Genomic DNA, 22,613 nt, shown 5'->3' on the forward strand with positions numbered 1-22,613 from the left:
AGCTTAAAACCAGTGAAATATCAGATGAGAGGGCTCTTAACATTAAGACTTGTCAAAATTGTAGGAGGAAGGGTTTAGGGCAGGGACATTTCTGCTTTCACACCTTCCACAGATCAAGCCACTAGACAAGCAAAAGGAGGAGGAAAATATGTAAATAAACATAACACATCAAACTGGTGCAGTAGGTTGAATATGCCAATATTCATTTATGGAATAAAGCACAGAGCTGATTTTACAAGAAAAATAATCTGAACTCTGAACCCGCATACACAGTACAATGTTTTGATATGTCTGAATTCATTAAAAATCGCATTAAGACTTGGAAAAACCATTAATTGAGAACATGAAATTGTCAGATTGATACAAAGGTTGTAAAAATGTTTTGTTCGATAACATTTTTGCGCCAGAAAAAAAGCTCTGCAGTGCGGCTTGACCGGCATGTCTAGCAACTAGTGAGACAAGCCAATAAATTAAACAAAAAAAAATCAAAACATGAATAAAAACCATGGTGTAGCAGGAAGATGATGTACTCCAGTGACACTAAGCATCAACAACCATGACATGAAGGAAAAGTCCGGCTGATGGAAGGAGGTCCCCGGTCTTGTTCAGCAGAGGAACATGTCTGTAACCTGGGGACAAATTTACTTTAAAATAAGCTTTGCAATAGTTTTCACAAATGTTCTACCTAATTGAGCATACCCATTTGCAGACTGTTGAAGGGAAGCGTGTACTGGCCGACAAATTCATTACCAGAAGTGGAGTCATAGTCCTGCACGAGAAATCTCACCAATGCCAACTCTGGTACATAGACATCGAACTGGAAGTTTTCATTCCACGATGGGTTGAAACCTTTAAAACAACAACATAATTTAGAGTATTACCTCCATTACCTATTTGTATGGATTGATTATTAATGGCTGTGCAAAGTTATATACCGTTGTTTTTAACTACGCGAGTTTCTTTTTCGGCCACATCTGCTGGGACTCCATGGATCTCCACTTTTACTATTGCATCTACAATTGAGGATTTCTTGGTGCTGACTTTTGGAAGCTGCTGCCCTGATATAATCTGGTGATAGAGCAACACAATATGGAAATTAATCCTGTTAAAAAAACAAAACAAAGATCACTCATAAAAGGTTAGGTTTACATAGCAACACTTGCCATGACATGAAGGGTCTTGTGTTGGAGCCACTCTCCTCTCGTCAGGGTGATGGGGTCGAAGTCTGTGGACCCGTCTCTCAAATAGTCCGGTTTCAGGACGTACCCACTCTTCCCATTCACCATAAATCTGCCCTGGTTCACATCCATGTCTTCACACGTTGTCTGGAAGTTTAAGGCAACTGAGGACAAAAACACAAACATGAAAATAAACTAAAATATTTAGCTTCACTCAAATTAAAGGAGCATCATTTGACTTTTCTGGTGGAGGGGCACCTGCTTGTCTCCATGGAGATGATATTTATTGCTTTGCCTTTAACGTCCCACAATAGGAAATGTATCCAACTACATGAATATTTAGGTTTGAGGTTAAGCTCTTAACACAGCACGACACGAGAAATTGGCCCAAAAAGTGTAAACCCAGCTTCAGTCTGTTCAAAAAATCCAGATCGGCCGATATCAGTACTTGAACCGTTATATATCGCCCATCCCTGTTCATGCCGCAATACATATTTCAGGCAAAGCAAAAGCCTCATGGAAACACACCCTCCACAAGTTACAAGTAGTGCTCCTTTGAACAATAAAGTCATACCTATTTGGCAGCCGGCGTTCCACAGCGACACTGGATTATAGTTTGAGGAGTCAGTCCTGGAGCCGGCAGGATAAATGCGGCTCAGTTTGTCCACATTATGACGGATGTAAGCATTGGCTGTAGAAACACGGAATGTTAAAACAGAAATAACTAAGGAATACACTAGTGTTAATGCCAACTATCCTTACCAGACTCTGATGCTAGCTTCATTGCCTTTCCCTCCTTGAAAGACGACATCTCATAGAAGCTCAAGTGGTTTCTCGCATCCTCAAAACCATTGAAGTGCACACTCTTACAGTAGATCACCATGTCAGACAACTCTTTGGCAAGTTTCAACTTCTTTTTATTCTAAACACAGGAAAATGTAAGGTTAATATAAACATTAGACAGGCAAATTCACTGTTTCTATAATACATTGTGTCATGACACTTACTTTAGTCTTTTCTTTCTGCTCAACCTCGTCTTCGGACTCCTCCTCTTCTGTAACATCTGTGTCTTCAGCGCCCGCTTCTTCAGTGAAGAGAGACTCAAGTTTGTTCAACCTCTTTCCTTTGATCAAGAACTTCCCTTTTAGCTCCTAGATTAAAAAAAGGGTTTAAGATATTGTTGTCAATCATAAAATAACATAAAACAGAGCAAACCTCTGGCGATGGGAAGGTTGTTGGCATGTCTTCTCCCAAGGGTTTAGTGACGAGCGCGCTGCCAAGGATGGAGCTCATGTGGTGGGCCATGACTTGTTGTTGCTCAATGCTGCAGTGGTTTTCCAGAGAGAGGATCACTGGGTATTCAGAGGTCTACAAATTATAAAAGAGAACTGTCAGGATTTTCGGAAAATTAACCCGAGGCTGCCACAGATTTTCCATCTCCATTTTAAAAGGTTACACAATTAAATATCACACAATCTCAAAGAAAATACATTTTTACTGTAGATGCTCGAGACAAAACATGATTTATAAACTTCCAATATTGTAAAATATTTATAATTAAGTGATAACGAAAATAATACTTAAAAGGAATGAGGTGTGCCAAATCCGCTGCCCATGTCAAACCAGGAAGTACAGTACCACAAGTATGAACCGAAACGGTTAAATAGATAAGATAAGTCTTTATTATCTACTATCTACAAGTGTTTAATAAAATCACACACCTTAAATGCGTACTGCCCTATGGCTTTGATGACATCTTTGAAGAGGACCTTGGAGGTGAGAGTGTAGCCGTGGTAGATGACCGGCTCGTCGTCTGACCCGTCCCAGCAGTCCAGCTCCACACAGCGGCAGCCCTTCAGCAGAGCCCTGACAGACACACGCTACATGTTTCAATAATACAATAAAACATTACTGTGCCAAGGATGTTACATTGCTCAAATGCTTTGATCAATACAAAGGTTTAGAAATTGATAATAATATCTGGCCTCAGGAGTATTTATGCTGTAAAAGATAACTTTAGAGAGTTAAAGTTAGAACTAGTATAGTATAGTATAGTATAGTATAGTACAGTACAGTAAGTGTAGCGTAACCTAGTGTAGCGTAACATAACATAGCACAGCCTAGCATACCATAACATAGCATAGTATAGTATAGTTTAGTAGACAATGGTAATATTATTATTATTTTGTATCTAAAATGACAGTCTATTGTCTTTTTTAATTTTCATTGCGGTATTCAGTATCAAACTGTTGTGACAACACTACTCTCAGCTTTTGTAGCTGTAGATAAAAACTGACTGATGTATTTATCCCTTGACTGTTACCTGACATAGGCCTCGGTGCTGCTGGGCCCCTTGAGCTGGTCCTCCATGAGGTAAGTGTTGTGGGAGGAGGAGATGAAGTATTGGTTCAGGGGCAGGCTCATGTCCTGGTACAGGTCTTTATGGTCCGGATTCAGAATGAGGGCCTCAGGCTTGTGCAGGTACATGAGGAACCCATCTTTGGACAGCAGTTTCTTGGATTTGGCTAAAACAAATTAAAATGTATAATAATGATAAATAATAAATAATAATGATAAACTGAATCAAATACAACAAATTGCTTGCTAAAGTTAAAGTATAAAAGTACTTGACATTTATTCAATTGGATACACTATAAACACCACCACACCCGATTCATATCTGGTTCATAACATGGCACAAAATACAGGTACATAGCAATGTGGGATCTCACACAATAACTCAAGAGTTTGCACTGGTGAAGATTGAAAGGTTAACCATTAATCCTCATTAAGTGGATTTTAATCAATAACATTCTTAAAATTAAATTTGGATAAATGCTTGATAGAATTCATCTAATGTGCTTTATTGACACATCTTACACCAAGTTTGTAAAGAACAAGGAAAGCTCTGCAAAAAGTACCGATAGTTTAAAATTAGGTATATATATATATATATATATATTTTAAATGGACTAACCCATTTCATCTGGCTCGCACTGGTCAATAATCCTGAGGGCGTCCGTCAGTGAAGATTTCTCTCTCTGCTCCTTCATTAGAAACTCCACCAGATTGTCAGGATTCATGTACCCTGTGGTTTTGGCGTACTCTCCATAAATTACCGCAATTTCCTCCCGATCGGTTAACAGGTCGTATAAATGCTTAATCTCCTCTCCAGAAAGATATCCACTTTTTGACGTGTCACATTTCTGGGCAAAAGACGAGACAAACGAGGTGAAAATGCGTAATAAAATAAATATAATGTAAACAGCACAGCGAGAAACATTACCTTAAAAAGCATGTCTGTGTACTCGTCGTCCACGTCAACGTTGATCAAACGCATAAAGTTTTTGACCTCAGATTCACTTAGTTTGGCGTCTTTGTTTTTGTCTGCCTTCCTTAGACATGTGAAGATCCAACTATGCGTTTAATGTAAGGATATATTTGAAAAGCTCTTCTAAATACACAAATGTTCAAACCTTTTGCACAAAATACCTGAGTACAACCCTTAGTATTAATCATTGAAAACATGAACAAAGCTATGAACACAGTTAGATTACACCAAGAATAAAATGTGTGATATTATATAGTTTGTCAAGTTGTGTATGATGATTGAACAGACAACTCTTTAGCTTCATTGCTCCTCAATTTCCGTTATAACTCACTCGTCCAAACGTCTGATGCACCGATGACGACCTGGGAATGACACATGGGGAACTTTCCAAAATCTGACCAATATCGACATTCCCCCGATATCATTGATAGAGATATTAGAAGAGGAATATTGTCCATTCTTGCAACTTATTTAACAATGAAAAAAAATGTATCTGGTTAAGGATACTGCTCAGTCTTCTCCTGGCGGTTCAGGTTGTTTAAATTGGACAGCATCTTCTCAATGCTGTTGACCCACCGTTGGGCCTCGTCCTCAGAGCTGGCGATCAGGTCCAGGTTTTTGCGGCGACCTTTGAAGACTATGGAGAAGCAGCGGCTATCCACCTGTTCCTCTGTGTACTTCTTCAAGCCCTCCGACTGACGGCCCAATCGTAAGCCAGAGACATCATCCAAGGAAACTGAGGAGAAACAGTATCAGACTATGATATATGGATTTACACATCAGCACTGGAGTTTTAATTACAGTACATACACTCTAATGTTGCACATCTCCAAAACAATTGCAATATTTATTTTTTTTGTGGTGTTTTTTTTTCTAAGCTCCGGTCCTCTACCAGAGGCCTGGGAGCAGGAGGGTTCTGCCCACCTCTGGAGGTGTTTGACCTTGGGGTTTTGTGTTTTTCTGTTTTTGTGTGTGTGTGTGTTTTTTTGTTTGTGTGTTTGTGTTTTTTGTTTGTGTGTTTGTGTGTTTGTGTGTTTGTGTTTTTTTGTTTGTGTGTTTGTGTGTGTGTTTTTGTTTGTGTGTTTGTGTGTTTGTGTGTGTGTTTTTGTGTTTGTGTGTGTGTTTTTGTTTGTGTGTGTGCGTGTGTTTTCGTGTGCGTTTGTGTGTTTTTGTGTGTGTGTGTGTGTGTGTGTTTGTGTGTGTGTGTGTGCGTGTGCGTATACTTTAAAATCTTCTAAATGTTTCATCGACTCAAAATAATACACGTGTAAATCTGACAAAGCGATTTTGAACATAGCACAGTGACTCGCCATCTTGGGCAGCTAAATTATACTGTTATCAATGTATTACTATATGACAGCCCTTCTGGATACAATCCCAGGGGAAAGTTTAACCTGGACTATTTTAAACCACTCCTCACACACAAATCTTATTACGGCATGTTATATATACCAGACATTACCAAGACCTTTATAGCAAGCATTTGTATTGACGTATGATATGATCAGTCTACCATAATTATAAAGATATCTGTACACTATAGAAGTATATGAACACTTGTAATATCAAAACAAAAAGGTATGTACATGTTTGTGCGTTGTAGCAGCCGCACAACAGTGGCATGTACTCTGGCCCTCGCGCACACTCAGGTGGGCTGCCAGGGTGGCACTCACAGGTGGGGGTTTTCCTGAAGAGTTTCTTGGACTCGTGCCACATAGTTTTGCAGTCCTCCTGAAGCCTGAAGTATCGGGTCTTCTTCCATGACTGAGAGCGAACTTTGAGAAGGTCTCCACCCTGAAGGAGGAACTGCAGGTCTGGATCGCCTTCCAAACCTGAAATATACAATAAAGAGCCATGTGAAATGAAATGCCTTTAATTCCACGGTCCTTCTTAGTGTAGCCTAATTGAGACTATACAGCCCTAATCCAGGTAGTCCTTGTTGGCTGGGTGAAGTCCAAAACATCCATGAATCATTCAAGAGCAGCATACCCAGAAGCTTCACATTCATTTGTAGGGCTTTTCTGCTCCCAGCATGTTGAAGTATTTCCTGAGATCTGCTGAGTCTGTCTTGTCTTTGTAAACAGCTCATTGTGCTTGAGGAGCTGAGACTGTAGACAGAGGATTCTTGTTTGTTCCCAGGAGTAGTGTGCAGTGTGCACTGGGAGGAGGGCGTAGCTACAACAGCCACATCGTAACAAGGGTCAAAGGTGACGCTCAGGTTCGTCCATGGGGTTGTCCAATTTTGTCTCCCGTTTTTGTTTTGTCAAATTAGATTGGAATTTATTCCCGAAACCTGATTATGGGAACACACCAATTCGGTAAAAAATAGCTTACAAATAGCTAAACTTGTTAGCTTTAGCTAACGTTAGTTGTTGGGTGAATAAATCATGAATTGTAACAGTTGTTATAAACTGCAGCCTTATGAAAAAGTGTCAGACAGTCAACTCCAGTTAGTGTAAAAGAGCATGGATGTTGATGACTCACGTGACGATATATATTCCTTGTTTTACCAGCATCCTTAAAGATGTTTTTCCTTGTGGGCTAAAAATATGTGAAATACCACCTCCCTGACAATATGTATTGTATTAAATGAATTCGCTATCTTAAGTTATGAACTCCGTCTGAAAGGGAAGTATACTAGGATGAAAACACGCTGCTGTCGTGACCATGGATGTATTATATTATCTGGATAGGATACGCCCCCTCTGCCTCTGGCTCCAAATTGAGTAGTGGCCACTCCGTAGAATGCAGCCTTTTGGTCGGACCATTTCAAGAGTTCGGCCTCTAAAATTACCAAACATGCTAAATTGTTTGTAGTCTAAAAATAAAATAGAAGGAATTTCACTCTTTGACTGTTTCTAAAATACTTTAACCTCCCGGAGAACGGTGTACGCGCACCGAGCGCGCACGCGACCCTCATGAACGAGCCTCCGGAGAACATGTGACGGAAACTAAACACAAGCAGAAGAATGTGACCAGACGAGACCAACGATACACGTAAGTTGTGTTTGTTTGTCATTCCTCACGTTTTACACATCGTTCCATGTGAAGTGTAAAACAACGATTAAACAGTTAACACAAGTTAACACAAACTAACACAAGCTAGCGTTTAGCTAACGTTTAGCTACACAAAGATGCATTGGAACGACACGTCGTGATGGCTCATGACTTCTGCAAATAAATAACTCATTATTTCTCCTACTAAATGTTCTAAGAGACAAAAGGTTAAGCACAGATGAAGGAAAACTAGAGAAAGAAGGGGAAATAAAGTGATGTTTGTATGATGTGCAATCAAAAACTACAAATAATTCAAATACAACCTGCTGAAATGGGTCATATCTTACATATATAAATGTAAACTTATTTAAAAGTGTCAGTCGTGTTCTCACAGGGCTGATAAGACGACATTTAAGGTTTTATTTTCACACGCTTGTTTTCTATAGGAATGTCATGGATTTACTTCCATGGAATATGTAGAGATTTAGCAAACATGTCAGTTATGTTCTAACATCTAAGGTTTAAACTTATGCAAAAGTAAATGACTTTTGGTTCTAGCTTTAAAAAATAATGTGAAAAGAGGAACTTTTGTGTTACAGAGCGAAATGTAAATCTGTCAATAACACATTCCAGCTTTTCTCTATTAAATGTGCATAATATATCAATGTTCTAATGAGTATCTTTCTCATCTTCAGTGCTGACCAGTGAGTTTGGTCTGTCTGTGCTGTCCAGAGCTCTACAGGTCACTGCAGACCTGATCACTGCAGACACAGAGTCATCTCACGTAAACTCCTGACGACTCCAAAGCAAAAGGTATTTTAATATTAACTTGTGCCTCGACTAAAAGTAAACAGTGTAGAATCAGTACTTTGAATTTATAAAATGTCTGTTTTGTTATGACCAAAAAAACTAAATGATAATTGTTCTTCAAAAGAGACACTGCTGTGTCACATGTGTCTGTAAAACAGCTTCAGGACAAACATGTGAAGTGTATGTTATATGACTTGTATAATCTAAAGCTGTGACATGTTCTGTTTGTCCCTCAGTCAAACGATGGAGCTGAACGGAGGAGTTTACTGAAGTCCTTTTCATCAGAAGACTGCGTAGCCATGGAAACAGTCTTGTTAAATACTGAGATATTCAGTATTTAACGCAATAATGTCACATTCATGTGCATATAACTGATGTAAAAAGAGTGTTTATTTTACCATTATTATTAGTATTATCTTGTTTTATGCTAGCTGTTTTTTATTTTATTTTTATCTCTATTTTCCCCTCCATTCCTTATTAAGAAATGAGAGGTTCTGTCTATTGGAGTTTTTGTTTATAAGAGTTCTTCTATTAAGATCGATCTGTTAAGAGTGTTTTTTAAACTTCCTATAAGTTTTCTGTCCTTTTCCTCTGTATCTACTGTGTTGCAACAACGAAATTTCCCCATGTGTGGACAATAAAGGAATATCTTATCTTATTCAGTATGTTCTATTTGACTTATACAGGTTGTTTTATCATTGTTACTATTTTTATGTTGCACTGAATCACCAAAGCAAGTTCCACTGTTTGAATTCTGTTCTTTGACAATGGCAATAAACCTTTTCTGATTCTATTAATGATGATAATAATAATGAACAGTACACAGACTCAAACTCCTTAATAAGGGACTCCCACATTGTAGCTTTAAAACTCAACTAAAACTGTGGCTAAAATCAATTTATCATTTGTAGTTATAATCAGATTTGCATTTATTGAACAAGTTCATTCATGTTCATTATTCTTATTAAATACATTAATAAACAAATGTGTTTTGTATTTATTAAAGATTGACATGACACAAAAACGACACAAAAGGAAAAAGTGAACATAATTAAATACTGCTTAACTCAATTATGTAACAGAATTGATGATTATATTTTATATTTCTTCTCATTTGATTTAAAAAAGCATATTGCCCAAATCATATTATGTAAATAAATAACTGAAAAGCTAATAACAAAATATATACCCAAACCAAAAACTACAGAAAATGAGGACGTTATTACACCTCTAAATGTAATTTATTGTCATTAAACCAGACTTTTTATCTTAACACTTCTTTATAATTCTCTTAAATATCAGACCTTTACAACGTGATACATGTATATTTATAGATGGATATAACAATCCATTATCATACGTTACGTAAACAGACTATTTCAAGCCGAATCATTCCAAAAGTCCGTGTTGACTGTTCTCAGTCTTTCACGCTGCTGTGACGTGCGCGCTCCCGACGCCAAAGCGATGACGTCACAAAAGTGGGCGTAAATGAGACAGTATTCAGGAAGTAATGCGGAACTAAAAAACTTTTTTGGAACCATGCGCCAATGAGCACGCTCCATAAGTTTCAATGGCGGCCATCTTGGCTTCCGGGGGCTTGGTCGTGACTCGTGACTACTACTCCCCCTGGTGGTAGACTGTGGATACACCACTACAGTCAGTTTAAAAGGATTTACATTCTTCACGTGGATCATCTTGAGTACAGCATCGCAAACGTTCAATAAATCCTGGTTCTTTGAAATGTGTGTAAAACTAGAATGTAATACGTGTCCTCGTGAGTAGTCATGTTTAAGTATGGGGTTGCAGCTTTTATTGGGAAACACAATCAGTGCAACCAGGTGGAAAATGAACGCAGAGACGATGCGAGTGGGCACGCCTTTGGCCACAGGGTGTAGTTGGTAAAACATAATGTTGACCTAGTTACTGTTACCAGCAAAAGGCTCGTAAAACGTTGTCGAGAAATAACTTTAGGCGTCTGCCGTTAAACAATTGACTATAACATGCTCAAAAGTCCTTGACAATTGGCAGGTGTTGGCGTTGATGATGAAGAGTGCTGCTCCTTCACCAGTCTTCAAGCCAATGTACAACCTCAAACTGAAACGTATAATCCACACTTTAAAACTTAGTCAAAGATAGTCTTGGGCCTACCTGGTTGACTGTCGTTCCCATTGGTCTCCATTTCTCGTTTCGTTGGGTAAAAATCAATGTCTTTCTTTTCTTTTCTTTTCTTTTTACGTTGAGCTCCCCTTAACCAACGTAGATTCTTCTTTCCATTGGCGTGATTCAACGTGGTTCGTTTGTCCAAAGTCCCACAACAGTGCTGTGGTGGGATCAGACTTCTTCTGGTCTGAGCCTTACAAGCTTCAACACCGGTTTGACGAGTCTGCCGTACGAGCCGCTCGTGTGACGTCACGGCAGGGCACCAGGCTGGAGTCACCTGAGCGCGTGCGCTGGGACCAGGGGTTGGGACATGGGTGCCAGGCAGTTTGGGATCAAGGACAACTATCAAATTGTTCTTCTTCTTTTTAATTTTTTTTCAACTTGCAAACACGAATTAACCAATTACAGCCAATTCCCTACAAATATGAAACATGTGAATTGGGTGGAGGAACTGACATTCATCTTTTTCATCATAATATATCAAACAAGTGTGCCTTCACCTTAAATAACCTTATCAAGCTACACAATCCTACACATGACTTTGTTTTATTTTCTATTAACTAACTTTTGTTCCATGCAGTATAATGCTTCTTTGTCATTTATACACAGTTAAAGTCTAAGATGGTTGGCCTGCTGCCCGGCCACATAGCTCACAATGACTTTGAGCATATTGGTTACACTGAAAAGAGGGAGGGGAGATACATGAAGTTTTTGCTTTCCTTTTCATGGCCAGCTCAGCCTTGGTGAAATAATAGTACTGCAATCACTGTGGCGCTCTGGCTCTTGTGGCTCTCAGCACTTCCCTTTCAGAGCTGGCTTAAACCACGGTGCCCTGTCAGCATCAGGATGAGTGAGCTTTGATGCAGGAGCAGTCCAGAGTTTCCGGGCAAGAGACAGTCCCTCACATATAGACTATGGGCAACTATGGGCTAGACAGGCCAGAAAGAAAAGACCAGCTTTTGTTTATCCTATATTTGTTTGCGTTTTACATAGGATAGGTTGGGCTTGATGTACAATTGGCAAATTCTGAAAAATCTTAATCTATTACACAATTTTTTAATCATTTTGTCAAAGAACATGTTTTCAAGTGACTGGGTGTCTATTAACTACACAGTGAGTCTACCATCTTAAAGTAATGCAAATATTATATGCCCAGAGGATAAAAAAATGTCAAGAGTTTGCTAAACAAAAAGAAAAACAAAAGACGCTGACGGGTTTCAGTTCCTGTCTGTCAGGTTCCTAATGCAATATTCACCAATGATATTGGAGGGACAAATTTCACACTGACAATAAGGACATACTGAATGGAGCAACCTGCTCATTGTGTTTAATGAGACACATTCCACTATATTTGGGATTAACATATTATTTTTTAAAACTAAAAGTAATTTAATTAAGATCACGTAACTTAAGCAGAGATTGCATTATCCAAGCTAATATATCCTCTCAGTGTAGCCAACTGTGTAAATAGCCAATGAAGACAAATTTTACATTTATGGGAAGTAGAGCTGAGTTCTAAAAAGGAATACTCAAAATGTTGTCTCATGTTTTATTTGTCAAATAATAACTTGTAAATGGTTTACATTATGGTTGTTTACAGTGAGTAACAGTTGTGACAATGAATCAATTATTAACAAACTAGTGCAATACTTTTGGATAAATGTAATTATTTATGCTCTATGTTTTAGTGAAATGTGTGGTCTAACCCTGGGGTTCTTAACCTTTTTGACCTTTGGGGCCCTGCATTTTCTGCACAAAATAACCTGGGGCCCAATCTCATATTAAATGTTGGGAAGTGCTAATGGCCTCGGCCCTATCGACAAGAATTGGTGGTCTACTAAATCATATGTTATATTAAGTTATAACTAGGTGCTTTTTGTGTGTGTGTTCTATAAGCCAAAATTCCCCCGATGGGCACTTTTGAAACTGCACACCCAGTCACAAAGAGTTTTTTTGATTAAATAAGCCAATAAGGCACAAAAGGATGAATGAGTTATGTCGTTAATAAACTGACTCAAGGGTGTTTGTGACACAAGTCAGAACATGCCAACTCTTTCCACATACCACTGCCACCCATTGAGCAAGGATTATTCCTATCATTAGAGTTTTCTCAGGGTTTTTACCTAAACTGGGAAGTTTTGTTGTAATTCTCATTGTTGTCTCGGTAAATAATACAAACTCAAACTCATATGACCAGACTAATTGGCTGTAAAACGTTGGTTGTTCTGGGCCGCATACTTCCTGAAGCAAACAGTAGATGGCGACACTGCGGCCCTGAGTCTACGTATGTTACGTACAGTGCGCCAGTCGCGCCGCGTAAAGTTATGTTGACAGCAGCGGTAGGAGTTGTCAGTGAACAGCAGCATCTGAGCCTAATGGAGGACTGATACAGAATTTAAAATCGACATCTTATTTCAATCTGTAACTATCTCCGAACAAACTGCAACACCATGGCGGAGGACCAGACTGCCCTATCCTGGTCTATCGACAAGGATGACTATGAACTGAACGAGGTTATAGGTGAGTAGCTTAGCCGCTAACGTTAGCTCTGCATCAGTACATTACTGTAGTCGGCTGCTACCTGCTGCTAGCCTTAAACATCTGTCGCTAGAAGGACAAATGAAACACTTGGCTACAACAAGAACAACGTAATGGCATTGGGGCTGTCTTATGCACAATTCAAACCAAGCATGTTTAGACATGCTCGGTTCGGTGTTTGCTAATCTTAAAACTGCTCGTTGTTTAGTCAGTCACCCAGGAGACAGTGGCAGCAGCTAACAGTTAATACAGGCTAGCACAGCACTGGGGCTGTGAGCATAGTATCTAGCACTTCTGACTATCGTAGTAAGTCGTTTCGTAAAGAGTGATTCAAAAGATGAGAAATCGTGCATTTTACCGTGAAAATATCAATTAACATTCTCACATATGATTGGTCTTTCATGGGAAGTATACAACCAATGCATCTAAGATAAGTTCTTCCTTTAAACCTAATATTTGAGTTTGCTGCTGGTCCTGCATAGTATTAGATATTTGTTTTTAGTTGGTTTGATTCTTAACTGTGGGGTGTTTTGTTATAGGTAGTGGAGCCACAGCAGTGGTCCAGGCAGCTTACTGCAAGCCCCGGAAGGAGAAAGTGGCTATCAAGCGCATCAACCTGGAAAAATGTCAAACTAGCATGGATGAACTTCTGGTAAGATGTATAGGTCTCAGCCATCTTCAATTAAAACAAAAACGACAATAACAACAGTAACTACACATTCTGAACCACTATACTGTAGTTTTTTGTTAACCACCTTTTTGTATATATTTTATACATTATACAGAAAGAGATTCAAGCAATGAGCCAGTGCCACCACCCAAACATTGTGTCGTACTACACCTCATTTGTGGTGAAAGACGAACTATGGCTCGTGATGAAGCTCCTCAGTGGCGGTGAGTGGTTTGTGACCTCACCTTGCAACCAGTTATGCCAGTTATGTTTTTGTTTTGTTTAGTTTAGTCTGAAAGAAAGGGTATTCATCATACTCATTACTCATCTTACAGTGCAGTGTATCACCAGTGGTTGTAGTTGCTTTTAGTCACCTCCTATTGCAATTTACCCATCATCAATTGTGACTGTCTTTCAGGCTCTGTGTTGGACATAATTAAGCATATCATCTCTCGTGGTGAGCACAAGACCGGAGTGTTGGATGAGGCCAGCATTGCCACTATTCTGAAGGAGGTTCTGGAAGGGCTGGAGTATCTTCACAAAAATGGGCAGATTCATCGGTGAGGCCTCCACTGAAGCACTAATCTAAGATTAGTTAGCAAGTTGAACAATATTTGGAATGTTCTTCACAATGTAGGCATTTTGGTCTTGTGAAGGATTTTATGATTTTAAGAATATATTACTGTTCTATATATAACAATACTTATCTGTATTACTACTACTGTTACTTTCAAACCTATTTTTTTTTGCTCAACATCACATTAGTTGCATATTCTGCTGCTTCTTCTCACAAGAGAGGATTGTATTTTCCACAGTATTTTTTCACACACCTGGTTTCTCTATCCTTAAGGGTGCTTCAGATTCATTCACACATTGCTCAATGCCAACGTTGATACACGGAGCAGCTTTGAAAGGTTTCTGTGTAATAGCTCTGCGTGTTTGTTCATCCACTCCCTTTGTGCTGAAGTCCTGTGACACCTTGAGTTTGCATCACATTTTAATCCTCTCTTTCTTTGTGCAGGGATTTAAAAGCTGGAAATATTCTACTTGGGGATGATGGCTTTGTGCAAATTGCTGGTACCATATTTTCTCATTTTTACATGGCGTTTTTCTCTCATTATAATATATATTTTGGTTTCATTCAAACATCGCCCAAATCTTGTTCTCTTCAGATTTTGGTGTAAGTGCCTTTCTAGCAGCTGGAGGAGACATGACAAGAAACAAAGTCCGTAAAACATTTGTGGGTACGCCATGCTGGATGGCACCTGAGGTCATGGAGCAGGTCAGAGATCAGTCCCATGTTCGTGCCTCATGTTCTGAGTCAACGCATATTATAAAAGTCCTGTTTATTTCAAGGTGCGTGGTTATGACTTTAAAGCTGACATCTGGAGTTTTGGCATCACTGCTATTGAGCTGGCAACAGGAGCTGCACCATATCACAAATACCCTCCAATGAAGGTAAACTATTTCTTTTGCAAATTTCACATTTTATTCATGTTGTCCAGCTAGGAAATCCTTTTTGTTTATCTGTTTCTCCATCTATAGGTGCTAATGCTCACATTGCAGAATGATCCTCCTTGTCTCGAGACCGGAATCACTGATAAGGACATGGTAAAGAAGTATGGCAAGTCTTTCAGGAAAATGCTTTCTCTGTGTTTACAAAAGGATCCCGAAAAAAGGTAAGCACATACACAGCTTGTTATAAATATTGAGTTAAATTAAATATGTTTTGACTATCTACTCTGCCCAAATCTAAAATATTTTCACCCTAATACTTGTAGGCCAACAGCGGCTGAGCTTTTAAAGCACAAATTCTTCACAAAAGCTAAGGTGAATTCACAACTTTGACATGTTTGTTTCCTCATATGATTAGATTTAATTTGTTTTTTTCATGTGTTATTTTTTTTTGCAGAACAATGAGTACTTGCAGGAGAGGCTTCTCTATAAAGGTCCAACAATAAACGAGCGATCAAAGAAGGTCTGTGAAGCAAATCATAAATCATATTCCAGCTCTTTGTTATTGATGTGGTTTGGGCAAAATTTCCTTATTCTTTAAGAAGACAGAGTGCATTTTATTTGGTGATTCTGTGCAGTCTAATTTTGACTTGTCATCCATGGAAAAAAACGACCGTAAAGAATCTTGGGGTTGTTTTTGACGACAATTTTAAATTTGACAAACAAATTGACAGTGTGGTTAGAGCAAGTTTTTAATCAACAACGTCTTTTAGCTGAAGTAAAGCCTTTTTAAAATCGCACTGATCTTGAAAGAACTATTCATGCTTTAATCAGCTCCAGAATAGACTATTGCAATACACTTTATGTCAGTGTCTCCCAGACGTCCTCAGCCGCCTTCAGCTTGTACAGAACGCTGCAGGGCTTTTTCTAACCAGCACATCCATCACCCTGGTTCTTTTTTTTTTTTTTGCTCTCCATTGGCTTTCCGTTTATTTTAGAATTGATTTTAAAATGTTGTTTTGGAACAAACTTCCCCCCGACATGCGCATCATCACAGACTTTAGCCTTTTTAAAATGTATTTATTCAGACTGGCTTTTAACACTCTGTAATGTAGTGACACTTTATTTTGTACAGTTTGTTTTTACTTAGTTTTATATGCCTTGATTTTTATTTTGAAGCACTTTGTTTACTTTGAGTGTTGTGAAGGGCTCTATGAATAAAGGTTGATTTACTGATTGATATAAATGACTAATAAGGTAATACGATGATGCTTCTAGGTGCGTCGCGTGCCAGGCTCTAGTGGCCGCCTCCATAAGACGGAGGATGGAGGCTGGGAGTGGAGTGATGATGAGCTGGACGAGGAGAGTGAGGAGGGCAAAGCTGCAGTGGCTGCTCTGAGGGTGAGACCAGATCAGTCTGTTTTTTTCCTAAATGCAAGGTCGCTAAAACATTATTGTATTTGCATATACTTCATAGTAAATACAAATTCACAAATTATGAAGAACATCATTTAATTTCCTTATCTAGATATATCACACCCAGACCCTGCACAATGGCATTTACACTTTCTAGTCCTATCGAGTTTACTGTGAATCTCTAAAGAACATGATGGTTCAATGAAGGTGGTTTGGTCAAAAGTGTGTTAAAAGTCCTATTAACAGACTATAATAATTTCAGTGTTATTGAACAACAACACTATTTTGATACTAATATTTTTAATTTAGAGATGAGGTAGATTGAACGTTTTGACTGTTTTGGTTTAATTTGCATAGACCCAGTATTTCGACAGACACATGAGAGATTCAAACAAATATATTATCAATTGTTGCTGAATTAAATGTGTTAAAATGATACACTTCCATGTGCTTGCATTGATATGACTATAAGTTAGTCTGTAGTGGTTTTCACTTGTAGCTATCTTGTATGTTTTGGGGGATAATTCACACTCTGGGTGTGGGGAATACTATTCTATGTGTTCTTGTCATGCGCTGTACATATTTGAACTGTGTTGAATTCCTTTAATCTCATACCCTTTGGTCTGTGTTTTGGGGGATACAAAGTGGATCTGCATGTTATAATCCTCACAATCTGTCTGTCATGTCCAATCTGCAGTCTCCCAGAGTGAAGGACGGCTCCCAGAACATGGAGGTGAGTGCATTTGTAGTGGACATGACCTCAAATCCTTTACAATCCGATCTGCATGACTGTCTTGTGTCATCTCTCATTGTCATTTAATACTTTTAATTAGTTTGTGATCCACTGCACCTTATGCCTAGGTTTTTCAGCCAGCAGATGGCGCCACAGGGCTTTTACAGCCTGGTGGTCCGACTCAGGAGAGCCCAGTGAATGCTCCAGTGAATGCTCCAGTGAATGCTCCAGTGAATGCTCCAGTGAATGTTCCAGTGAATGTTCCAGTGAATGCGCCACTGAATGTTCCAGTGATTACTCCTGTGAATATTCCTGTGATTACTCCTGTGAATACAGGACAATCTGGGGAGGACACGCCTCCTCTTGTTCCACAGGCTCTTGCGAACACTCAAAGCCCCTCACATGCATCCATTGCTCAGGTAATAAACAATACACTTTAAAATTATGCTTACTCTTTTACTTTTGAGTCTAATTTGTTTGGTTTATTAGCTTCTCATATTGTACAATGCAAGTAGAAATTGAGCCTTGAAATGACAAAACATTTTTACATTCCCTTTGTTTCTGTAACTTTAACCATCTCAGTTATGTTGAAAGAAACAAACCAATCTTACACTCAATGCTCAATAGTTTCATACTGTTTTACCCTTTTACAGGATCCCAATGCAGCCAATACTAGTGTTTCCATCAGCCTTGTGCTCAGACTGAGGAACCTCAAGAAGGAGCTGAATGACATCCGCTTTGACTTTATGCCCGGCAGAGGTACAAGGGATCATCTTTTCTTCTGTTTTTGCTATAATTGTCTGGCAGTAACACAATATTGTTTTTTGTTTAGACTCTGCTGACGGGGTTTCTCAGGAGTTGGTCTCAGCTGGTCTGGTTGATGGGAGGGATCTAGTGATTGGTATGTAAGGCCAAACATAAAGATTTGATTTTACAATGGTATTTATTGTATTCAATAACCTTTTCTGTTTATCTTTCAGTTGCTGCAAATTTGCAAAAGATTGTCGATGATCCTCTCAGTAACAAAAATGTGACCTTCAAACTGGTAAGAACCGGTCTGTATTTATTATGCAGTAGAATATGACTACTATATTATGGTGCTTTTTAAAAATTGTTTGTATACAATACGTTAGAAACCCATCGATGGTAATGTAAAATATGGTCTAATTCCTCACCACCTTCTCGTTCTCTGGCCTTATGTTTTTTTTTTTTGTTTTTTTTTCAACTTTAATAAGGGATATAATTGAATATAAACTGTTATTTAAGAGTCTGTCACGTAAATTAACTCTAGTGGAGTTAATTTACGTGACAGACTCTTAAATAACAGTTCAGGTCAGGTCAGTAAAGGAACAATGGTCATAGCGTCCTGTTTTTAGATTCAAGCTGCCATTACGGTATCCATTTGTTGAAAATGCATTTCACCCCCAAACTAGACGATCCCCATTTACCTGGCCTGGTTTACTAAGAATGTCTCCCTATATTGTTCCTTCACATTGAACATGACTGAAATGCGGTCTGAAACCCTTGCACTATATTTGAGACTTTATGTTTTAATGTGAGTCTGTTTGTCGCACAGGCCTCTGGTGTGGAGGAGTCGGAAATCCCAGATGACATTAAACTCATTGGATTCGCTCAGCTCAGCATCAGTTAAACTTTGAGCAGCACCGTGGACAGTAACCGATCGTGTTGCACAGCTGCATTGTAGTCAGTTCCAAGAAAACACTTCTGCCAAAGAGTGACAAGAATTCACAAAGCTGGCAGCAGTGAAACGCTACTGCAGTCTGAGGACCACTCGGACAGGGCTCGGGACAAACACAGGAACCACACTTGAACGTTTACAATGCGCTTACAAAGGGGAGAGAGATGCAATCAACTAATATCCACATTATTATTATTATTATTATTATTATTATTATTATTATTATTATTATTATTATGGTGTTTTGTTTTGGTTGTATTTACTTCCTCTTTTATTTCATGAGCACACAATCCATCTGCTGCCAGTACTGGCAGATAATTGCCTTTATTATTCTTTTACTATTATTATTTTTAAGTAACAGTGCCACAAGTTTCGTGCCAGCATTTTATGGCACCTTAAGCTACACTGAGTTTAAAAAGTGTAAAATTCGCCTTAGTCAAACAAATTTTACCACTGTAATTGATTTGATGGGTGTAGTATGACTTGCACCCATTAGCTGCACACTAGTAACTTTTATTTACTTATCTTTAAATTTCAGTTCTGGTTTTAATGAACAGAACTGTATGTTTATGGAGAGCAGTGTTGCAGTCCAATGACTTTCCCCCTCGGCATCAGTGCATATAATAGATATCATTAATCTGTCGGCCGTTATCAACAGGCATGAGTTTTCTGAGGTATTTAAAAGCACTATTCACAGTTGGTTCGTCCATATCCTTCTACTATGCAAAGTTGTTTTTCATTCTTTTTCGGTGCATTTCTTGGCTGTAGCAACATATCTTTGGGATTGATAACATACATTAACATATCTCTGCTTGTATCAGTTAAGGTTTGGGATGAGTGAACCACATATCTTTTTGATTTAACACTGATCAACCTGTTCAGATGAGAGAGTGCCTGTTTGCTCTTTGAAAGCTGAGAGGATCCTGAATGCTGGTGGTTTTAAAGCTGGTCATTATTGAGGTTAAGTGCATGCTCGCCAGAACTACAAGTGAAGGAAACGGTTCCTCCAAAATCTAAAAAGGTATCAACTAAAAAGGTTTATCTAATTAATGTGGCCTAAAAATAACTAACTTAATAAACGCCTCTGATTATGCTATATGAATAATATGAAATTTTACTGTGTATTTTTTTACGAGCCAAAAGTATAAAGGAGTGTTTTTTTTAAATGGTTTTCATCAGGATGTTACGCAATAACATAAAATTATGTAAACAAGAACTAACTATTCAATCATACAGTTTTGATACAACTGAATTGGGCAAACTAGCAACATTGTGATCAAATGTGAAATAATGATATACGTTTTTCATTCAGGTTTCATTCAGTCTTTCAGCTTTATTTCCTCATTTGTTTTGGCTGAACCGTTTCTTTATGACAATTATGTTTTGTCGGTTCAGCTCAGGCCTGGCCTAGTCTGCCTTGTTTAATTAAAACAAACACTCTTTCACAATGTCACTCCCAGTTTGGCTGTTAAAAACACATGAATGCTGTCTCTAACGCGACCCCTTTGTTCGGTACAAATGTAAACAGATTTATGGGTAGATGTCATAACTGTCCATAACTGCATTGTCGCACCAACACCACCAGGTTTGTGTGTAATGTTGAAGTGTATATGTCCAGATAAAATCATTTTACTTGTAAATAAGAAAAGGTGATCTCAACTTGTTTGCCATTGTTCTTTTTGTCCCTCTCAGTTATATTTCCATATTGTTATATTTACATATTTAGAACCTATTGGCTTATAAATATATGGCCTACTAAGGATTCATTCAAATGCATTGGTGACTAAAGCTTAGCTAATTTTTCAGAATTGATCATATATTTTAAATTGTCCTTGATTTACAAAAAATAAATAACCCATTTTGGGTATATATAACTGGATAATTTATCATACTTAATGTCTACATGTTAGTCGAAATAAACTGAAAAGGCCTATAACTTCCATAGTTGAATTGACTGAATTAGAATCTTGATGTGTCAGATATACATTATGCTACAAGTATGAAGGGGATTTCAACTAACTCTATATTAGATGTGTTGAATGTCATCAGTCACATGTGCATTTATTACATTGACATGACCTATATTTGTGTAGTCATTAAAGCTAAAAGATAAATGATTATGTTGTGTAAATGTAAATGTTGTAAATGTTCCTCTACAAATATTAACCCAACTTATTAACTTGGCTTTAACAAAGAGTGCAAATGCAATATGATCTTTTGGTGGCTTGGTGGTCAGGACTGTAGCTGGAAGATTTTACACAGAAAGGCCTGGTCTGGCCTGGCCCCAAAGTCTGCAAAGATACATTCCCACATATAGATCTGTAAATGAGGCGTTGGGAAGGAGACCCAATCTTGCGACCTCTGAAAGGACTGTATAATTCTTGAATATTCCTCTATCTTCCCAGGTTTTCCGGCCAGAACAAAGAAGGACGTCAGCTTTACTTATCACTCTTTATTAAATACTTGTGGGTGTATAAAGGAGTTGTTGTTGTTGTTGTTGTTGTTGTTGATGGATAATGGAGTTGTTGATGGTTTCTACAATACAGAAGTAAAGTACAGTGAATAATGGATAATAACAAACACAATAATGCAATGAATATGGACAGATGTACATAGAATATATAAACAGTAAATGTGTAAATAGTTAGCTACATTAAAAGAAGGTCAAATGAGACAGAAACAGTATTCAAGTAACAACATTCACAACACAACAGAGCAATGATTTCCAGACATATTCTCGCCAAAAGCTAGAAATTCCGAGCGTCTTAGAACGCATCACCACTGGCGCCAGCGTGCTGCGGAGTGATACTGGCCTATGGTCCGTGAACGCATCATCGGCGCAGGTTACGCTGCCGAGATGGAGCTGGAATAATGGGACTAACTAACTACGAGTAATGACTAATAATAACACGGTTAAAACAAACAGAGACGAGGCATTAGGAGGAATAAACTCACAAGGACCAAAAACCCACAAGAAGAGCACGCAAGGAGCGGGGAGCAGACGGACCGTGCCAGAAAACAACACTAACTTTGCTAAAACACACAGAAGTCCCGTCAGGTGCTAAACTGTGATTGGTTGAAAGGGAGAAGATGCGAGTGGCTGAACTATCGCTGGCGATCAGCTTACTAAATAGTAAATATAAATATAAAGACTAGCACTAAACTAATACTAAACCCGAGTGATTAAAGGCGCAATGGACGATTTTTTCGGTGATTTGAGAACGCAGGCGGAAGTGCGCATGCGCACTCCCCGTGGGGACCGACACAACACAGGTGCGTTTGTTTATTAGCGCGATGAATCGCATCGCTCGTCTCCGGTAGATTTCAGTCCACTTCTGAGTCAGCTCGAACTGTGTTTCTCCGTCTTCATTTTGCCCCGTACACTGAGGGAACTATATTATGATAGATCAATGCGCTTAGACACGCGGAAATGTGGGACGATACGCATGCGGCTGCAGGTGAGCGGTAGGTGCATTTTATGATTGATACGTGGCAGGACTAATCAGCAGTCCACGCCACCAGGAAATAAGACTCAGATTTATGCCAAAAAAATTGTCCATTCAACCTTTAACTAAATTATGAACAAACCAAACACTATATTTACATACAAACTCTAGACCCTTGTT

The 22,613-nt window shown here is 38.6% G+C and overlaps 2 protein-coding genes and 1 long non-coding RNA gene across 4 annotated transcripts; 2 read left to right on the plus strand and 1 right to left on the minus strand.

Moving 5' to 3' along the window:
- Window positions 1–177: 177 nt before the first annotated feature.
- Window positions 178–10,710, minus strand: LOC140356221 (1-phosphatidylinositol 4,5-bisphosphate phosphodiesterase delta-1-like). Of its 2 annotated transcripts, none has more exons than XM_072441037.1 (15): window positions 10,465–10,710; window positions 6,183–6,341; window positions 5,017–5,245; window positions 4,465–4,594; window positions 4,156–4,384; window positions 3,502–3,703; window positions 2,900–3,044; window positions 2,394–2,546; window positions 2,186–2,329; window positions 1,941–2,100; window positions 1,753–1,869; window positions 1,164–1,342; window positions 936–1,068; window positions 700–849; window positions 178–629 (listed from the first exon to the last, which is right to left on the minus strand). In XM_072441037.1, the coding sequence occupies exons 1-15, from the start codon at window positions 10,493–10,495 to the stop codon at window positions 541–543; spliced, it is 2,250 nt and encodes a 749-aa protein (XP_072297138.1). In that variant the 5' UTR covers window positions 10,496–10,710; the 3' UTR covers window positions 178–540. The 2 variants fall into 2 exon arrangements, with proteins under 2 accessions (XP_072297138.1, XP_072297137.1); XM_072441036.1 differs by lacking the exon at window positions 10,465–10,710 and adding an exon at window positions 6,499–6,639.
- Window positions 7,454–8,948, plus strand: LOC140356222 (uncharacterized). The gene is made up of 3 exons (XR_011926061.1): window positions 7,454–7,506; window positions 8,202–8,319; window positions 8,553–8,948. It is a non-coding gene; the product is annotated as an uncharacterized lncRNA (long non-coding RNA).
- Window positions 10,711–12,772: 2,062 nt separating the features above from the next.
- Window positions 12,773–20,646, plus strand: LOC140356223 (serine/threonine-protein kinase OSR1-like). The gene is made up of 17 exons (XM_072441038.1): window positions 12,773–12,996; window positions 13,554–13,666; window positions 13,800–13,908; window positions 14,103–14,244; window positions 14,706–14,761; window positions 14,857–14,966; window positions 15,041–15,142; window positions 15,230–15,363; window positions 15,466–15,514; window positions 15,597–15,662; window positions 16,418–16,540; window positions 17,253–17,288; window positions 17,417–17,707; window positions 17,942–18,047; window positions 18,121–18,189; window positions 18,269–18,333; window positions 18,865–20,646. The coding sequence occupies exons 1-17, from the start codon at window positions 12,927–12,929 to the stop codon at window positions 18,937–18,939; spliced, it is 1,716 nt and encodes a 571-aa protein (XP_072297139.1). The 5' UTR covers window positions 12,773–12,926; the 3' UTR covers window positions 18,940–20,646.
- The last annotated feature ends 1,967 nt before the right edge of the window (window positions 20,647–22,613 follow it).

This window comes from Eucyclogobius newberryi, unplaced genomic scaffold (assembly GCF_026437365.1).
Source record: "Eucyclogobius newberryi isolate DKJ021-1_F unplaced genomic scaffold, fEucNew1.0.hap1 SCAF_12, whole genome shotgun sequence".
In the NCBI taxonomy this organism is placed as follows: Eukaryota; Metazoa; Chordata; class Actinopteri; order Gobiiformes; family Gobiidae; genus Eucyclogobius; species Eucyclogobius newberryi.